At 34.7% G+C, this 6,675-nt stretch overlaps 1 protein-coding gene across 1 annotated transcript; it reads left to right on the forward strand.

The window, feature by feature from the left end:
- Window positions 1–840: 840 nt before the first annotated feature.
- On the forward strand, window positions 841–6,078 carry LOC132720165 (THAP domain-containing protein 11-like). The gene is made up of 3 exons (XM_060704208.1): window positions 841–1,550; window positions 4,158–4,385; window positions 5,671–6,078. The coding sequence occupies exons 1-3, from the start codon at window positions 1,176–1,178 to the stop codon at window positions 5,953–5,955; spliced, it is 888 nt and encodes a 295-aa protein (XP_060560191.1). The 5' UTR covers window positions 841–1,175; the 3' UTR covers window positions 5,956–6,078.
- The last annotated feature ends 597 nt before the right edge of the window (window positions 6,079–6,675 follow it).

Below are 6,675 nucleotides of genomic sequence, written 5' to 3' on the forward strand. Positions count from 1 at the left end.
TTCCTGTCAGGGGAACTAATGCTTGAGCACGAGAGTGTGTGCCTTTATGTTTTTGACAATCAGATTAAACTATTTTACAATATCACGTAAACTAACAATCAATATTATAATTCCGACATTACAGTGAAGTAGTTGAATGCCAATGCTATGGTGCATTTTATATGTCAGGTTAAGATTATGGCATCATGTTTTCCAGACTTGTTTATATTGATATTTCAGCAAAAGAGGAATAACTCATATGATTGTTCGATTTATAAACAAATAGGTAAACAACAACTTTTCAATATAAATTTTTCAAGAAATACAAACAATTTGCTTTAAAGTTGATGAATATGTTATCTGTTTAAACAACAATATTAATTAAGCCTGTAATGTAATTTACTGTCTTCGTCTTTAACATAAAACTGGCGAAAAAAAACGACAATCTTAATTTCTAGTTTTTTTTCTATCATTATGCCCTCGTTATATGTACTAAATTAAAGTAACATGTATAAAGTGATAGTGCTGTGAAACAATAAAATTCAGTGAACAGAGAAATACTGAACAAGAAGAAAAACATAATATCCGCATTTATTTCGTTAATAAAAAATTGCCGCGATTTGAGGTTATATGAGTCGTGAAACGTCAATAGCAATGCATGCGTTATTGCCAATTACGAAGGCCCCGCTGTTACAATAAACAATGTATCCTTTACATATAGCAGACGGCATGGTGATTCAATGACGCATATAGCAAATCATAAGTATGTTTTAGAAATTGATTGTGTGAGAGCTGTTAATCTATCTTAATTAAGGACAAACGGAAATGGAAAAATATTGTACGTGATCAGACGAGATGTTTAAAGGTCAAATTTAAAGAAAAACCAGAATTTATCGGTTAAACGTTATTTCCACAAGAAATTGGTAATATTATCAGTTAAATATTGTCTGATTATTATATTGAGCCGGAATACGGTAGTTTTTATGACTTTTATTCGTCTTTTTATTTTTTCGTTAAGTGGCTTACCTCCCTTGTTTAAACTACGCTGTGACGTCATTGGTGAAATGTCAGTCCGCCATTACATGCATACATGATTAGCGAGGCGACAGTTAATTTTGTTTTTCGGGCATTACATTCTTCGGATTTTTGTTTATTGTGTATTTTCATGTTGTTGGATATTTACATGTGGATTAGTTATGGTTTTGTGTGCTGCCTTTGGCTGTAATTCTCTCTCAGGTCGAGAAAAGGTGAATTTTTTTCGATTTCCGAAAGACAAGAAACTTCGAAAAGTTTGGTGCAACAAGATCGGTCGTGCAAACTCTGCTAGTAAATACAAAGTGTATTCACCAAATAAGAACAGTCGGTTGTGTTCGCTACACTTTGAAGAGGATCAATTTACACATAGTGCATCATTTTTAGAGACAATTGGTTTTAAAGCAACATTCAGGAGAACTCTCAAGACAGACGCCGTGCCCACCATTTTTTCAGTCACCGCCGGGAAGCGGTTAGAAATTCAACAAAAAAGAAGGCACTCTTCAGAAGTTCTGCTTGAAAAAAAAAGAAAAAATCAAGTAGGTTTTTATTTTTAGATTGCAGTTGTTCATTTCATATCTAAATTAATTGCAATAAAACTATCAAATACTGCTGGTATAGACTGTTCGGACCAAAAATAGCAAGAAATCAAAGGAGTTGAGTGGCAACTAGCCATTTTTCATGGTGGACAGTCTCCCAGTGTTTATGACTTCAAGTTAATGCATAATTTATTTATATATTTTGCTTTTGGTTTAGTGTCAACATTTACATTTTCAAACATTTTTTGAGTTTTTCTTTACCAAATCAAAACTATAAATATCACTTTGTGTAAACATTTAATATTTATCTAAGCTTGATTACCAAACAAGTTCTTGCAACTTACATTAATCACTTTTGAATCTAACCAGTACTGGTGTCATATGAAGAAACATGACCCAATTTTTGGATAAGGGCTCGAATCCACGATCCAAGGGTTGAGAGGCAGACACCTTAACCCAGTCCATGCGAAAGTCTGTCGGTCCTCGGACCTCGCAAGCTAAAAATCAGGAGGGCCGAGATAAATTTTGGTACAGTCAGTCCACATGTCCGAAAAATTTCAGCCAGTTTGAAACAAATTTTGGCATCTAAAATATCATTAATATGCAAAACTTCAAAGTTACTCTACTTATAAAAGAGTTGGTAAGCGAACAGCATGAATACTGATCAGACTGCGTGGACGCAAACCCATTATGTTAGTTTTGTCGTGACACGGCTCATATTTTTTCATAGTATCTTATAGTTGAGTCTGATAATTCATATTTGCTAAATATTTTTGTTTATAATTATGGCAATATTCCTCCCCCAGCCCTACAAAAAAATACCTTTCAGAGTCCGGGCTGGAAAAAAATCATCAGAGCCGGAAATAAATCTAAGGATCCCAGTCCTTGTGGCTGGAAATTTTTTTTGACTTTCGCATTGACTGCTTACCCACTAGGCCACTGCACCCCTCTTATAGTTATATATTATTACTTCATCTTCAATTGAATTTATGGCCTGGAATCAAACTTATCATAGCTCAATTCAACTTCCACAGACCACACTGTTTTAAATACTGGTTATAAATGACACCAAGGAAGCAGTTAGGGTGACCCTGCCAAGGAGTAGTTTTGTCATTAATGGGAAAACAAATAAACAACAGTATCACAAGTATATAGTCTGCATATTCAAGTTCTACATATTTTTATTTTATTTTTTACAAAAGCAAAATAAAACATAAAATTAACTTTAAATAACAGGTGAATACTAAGCTTGATAATTATCTTAGCTTACTATATATAATGGTAAGTATATAATGCTGTATAAACTAGTTTGAACAGTTTATGTTAATAATCTATTTTATAAATCCTAGCTTGCTTGAAATATATATTAAATCATGCCTTTTCAGGTCAATGCATTGGCTAGGTGGATATATACACTTATAGATGCTACCTCCCATTGTTATGTATACATGTCCTATACTGGACACCCCCACTGTGCTGGAATATATCACATTTCACAATATACAACTCGTCAGCTTACAATACACCAAACAGTGCCAGTTGTCTTTGTGTATGATATCGATATGGTCTAGTTAACTAGCTATAATTAACTCTTCACTAAAGATCAATATCCCACTTTTTTATGAGGGAAAACAGATTACATGTCAATGTATGTAATATCTGATTGATTTTATTTTTAATCACATGGACACTCATCATTTGTAACTTTTTCACTCTCTATGCTATCCAGTTCAATGGAATCAAGGCCTTTTTTGCCCACACTTTAGTGGCGGGCATTTACATTTACCCTTATCCGTCCGTCCGTTCTCTTTTGTGTCGCACGTAACTTAAAAAGTATTTGACCTAGAGTCATAAGATTAACAGAACAGTGGAGCGGTGGAGGCACCCATGTCCTATGGACACATTTCTAGTTTTGGTTCTGTATTTTTGTTGTTTTAATAGTTCACCTTTATTCTTTTCAAAAACTTAGCACACAACCAGTGACTGAATGTAAATCTGTATTACCATTTACTTATTTTATTAGCTATGAAATAATTTGATATATTTGTTTGTCAGTTACATGTTATTGTTAGAAAATGCACTAATTTTATTTGAAAATAAGAAGTTTTAAATTCAATAAAAAAAATATTGGCATATTTTGGATAACAATATCAGGCAGTTTGAATAAAAGCAATATTTTTGTGAAAACTGGACACTCAAAGAAAAATTTATAGTTGCCAAAAAAATTATAAGAAAGAATGCAATTACATGTTTGTTCACCGCCTCCGTGGTCGAGGGGTTAGAGTCAATTACTTCTAATCCAGTAACCTCTCTGGCGTGGGTTCGATCCCTGGGAGATGCTTTGGTAGTTTAGCACAGAGGCAGGTAAGTCTAGTACTGGTGTAACTCTCCAGGAACGATGGTTAGGAAACTACCCCCCTATATGACTGAAATATTGTTGGGAAAAGGCGTAAAATGAAACAAACAAACAAAAAACATGTTTGTTCTGGTGTAAAATAGGGGAAAATTATATATTAATTTGGGAGGACTATATGACAAAATCATGAAATTTAATAGGGCATGCTTACCTGAGTAAGATATTCATAAAAATAAACTGTTTTAATTTAGATCCAATATGAGGCAAAGAACCCCACCCACACCTTGACAGAAGAGGCTCCATGCCTTGATTCCCAGGAGCAGACTACAGTGTTTGATATCAGTGGGCCTCTAACAGCAACACCATTACAACTGCCAGATGATTGTGTAAATTTGGAAACTTTGGCAACAGTCGCAAGCAATGCCCAGACATTCCAAGTGCCCCAAGTGTACCATGTTCAGTGCCAGACACCAGCTTTGGTAAGTTGTAACCCTTGACAAAATTTTGTTTAACTTTACAATTATTGAGTATGAAAAAAAAAATATAGTTTGGCAATATTGGCAGAAGAAGACATGTGTATATTCAGTGACCATGTTTCAGTAATTTTTTGGATTTAGATAATTCTGTGGCAAATTATACAAATATTTATGATGGCAGGTTTGTATATCAGGTATTATTAATACTGCATGTATGTAACGTCACATTTCATTGAATAATCATGACGTTTATATAGTTTTATATAACACGACTGCTGTCAAGTTATTGAGAAATCTTGCTTTTTTCTCAAAAAAGGAGGTCTGCCGTGTTATAAATTCCTTAACATGTAAATACTTCTGACAGATTAAATGACCATATATAAACAGTTGTTTGCAATATAACCCTAGCCTAGCGACTCAGGTTATATTTTCGAACAACTGTTTATATTAGGGCCATATAACCTGTCAAAAATCTTTATAACTAATAATATAATTATATACATATTATGAATGTATAAGATCTGTAATACACATGTATGCATATCTGTAATAGAACGTATGAATTCACTTTATTAGGTGCTAGACCTATTACAAACTGTAGGTCGTAGATTTGAATCCTTCTAATCATTCGTTAGCTCAACTTTAAAAAAATGTGGAGCTATCGTCATGACCCGTTGGTTATCAATGGTTAGCTTTTCATTAAAGTCCGTTTTTTCTCATAAACTATATGAGCCGTGTCACGACAAAACCAACATATTGGGTTTTGATCCAGACCAGTGCGCATCCGCCCTGATCAGGATCCATGCTGTTTCGCTTACAAACCCTATTACAAGTAGAGAAAACTGATAGCGAACAGCATGGATCCTGATCAGACTGCGCGGATGCGCAGGCTGGTCTGGATACATGCTGGTCGCAAACCCATTATGTTGGTTTTGTCATGACAGGCTCATATATTATTTCGTTATCTAGAAAAAATGGAGCGCGCTATTCATGGACAGGTTTAACCGTCTTGTTTTCTATTCTTTTTAACCAGTTTGTTTAATATATTGCGGGAAAATTTTACTTTATTATATTTTGTAAAAACTGGCACCATTTTTAGAAGTCAATACTAAAATAAGTGCTAAAGTTTATGTTCACATGCTGCCAATGTACATGTACTACTTTTGCTTGCTTATAATGGTCTCTATCGGGTGGCGAGGGTAAGCAAACCCAACACACAAGTACATGTACTCTTGTCATTAAAATTGATGTATGGTTTTATTTTATATGAATCATACATCTATTTCAGTGGACTGCTGACAAAGTAAGAGCACCACAGGTTTCTTGTGGAACACAGACAGAATGGGAGGAAGATCTTCAAAATGACTTGAAGATACCCACACCAACTACTAGTGTGTGCGAGGACAGCTTCCTCTCTGGTTTGAATCATTCGCGAGAAGATGAAAGTTTGGATGTAACATGGGAGCCATCACATGATGATGATGGAGACAGTGATGATTGTGAACAAATGGAGTGGGAAGGAAGTCAGAGCCAGGTGGCTAGCGAAAATTTATTGTTTCAGAGACATGTTTAAATAAATTGTTAAGTAAGTGCTCAACATGTAACAAGCCTGTTGTTGTAGATAAAATAGTGAAAGGCTGCCTTCTTGTATGCACTAAGACATGCAGTTACTGCAATGAGACAAACACATGGGAAAGTCAGCCAACATTTGGTGGGTTGGCTGAAGGACATTTAGACCTCTCAGCAGCCATCATGTTTTCGGGCAGTACAACTGTCAAGTTCCTCAGAGCTTTAAGGTTTGCTGGGATTTCATGCTTCAATGATAGCACGTTTTTATAAAATTCAGAAGCATTATTTATCTCCATCAATTGAGCATGTCTGGAAAACACACCAAAACAAACATCCAAAGACAAACTTGGAGGGGATGGAAGGTGTTTCGCCAGGACATACAGCAAAGTATGGCACATACAGTGTGATGGATCTGGACTCGATTCTAGACATACAATTTAGTACAGGTTCGACAGTCTGATACTTTATTGAGTTTTATCTCGAGTCCGATTGGGACACTAACTGATCTAAGTGATAAATGCTAAAGGGTATATTATGAGTGCACAAGATGAAAGTCAAAATAAAATTTACATTTTTGTCATCCCTTTCAATTTTATAATCAACTTTGCATAAATGATAAATAACTATGTGGCCGTGGAAGTTTTCTGTAAATGTTCAAATTTATTTTACCCATTTTCCCAATATCAACTTTTTAAAGTATAAATATATGTTTCTCATGAGACAT

The sequence above is a fragment of the Ruditapes philippinarum genome, unplaced genomic scaffold (genome assembly GCF_026571515.1).
Source record: "Ruditapes philippinarum isolate M1 unplaced genomic scaffold, ASM2657151v2 ctg7257_1_1_1_1, whole genome shotgun sequence".
NCBI classification, from domain to species: Eukaryota; Metazoa; Mollusca; class Bivalvia; order Venerida; family Veneridae; genus Ruditapes; species Ruditapes philippinarum.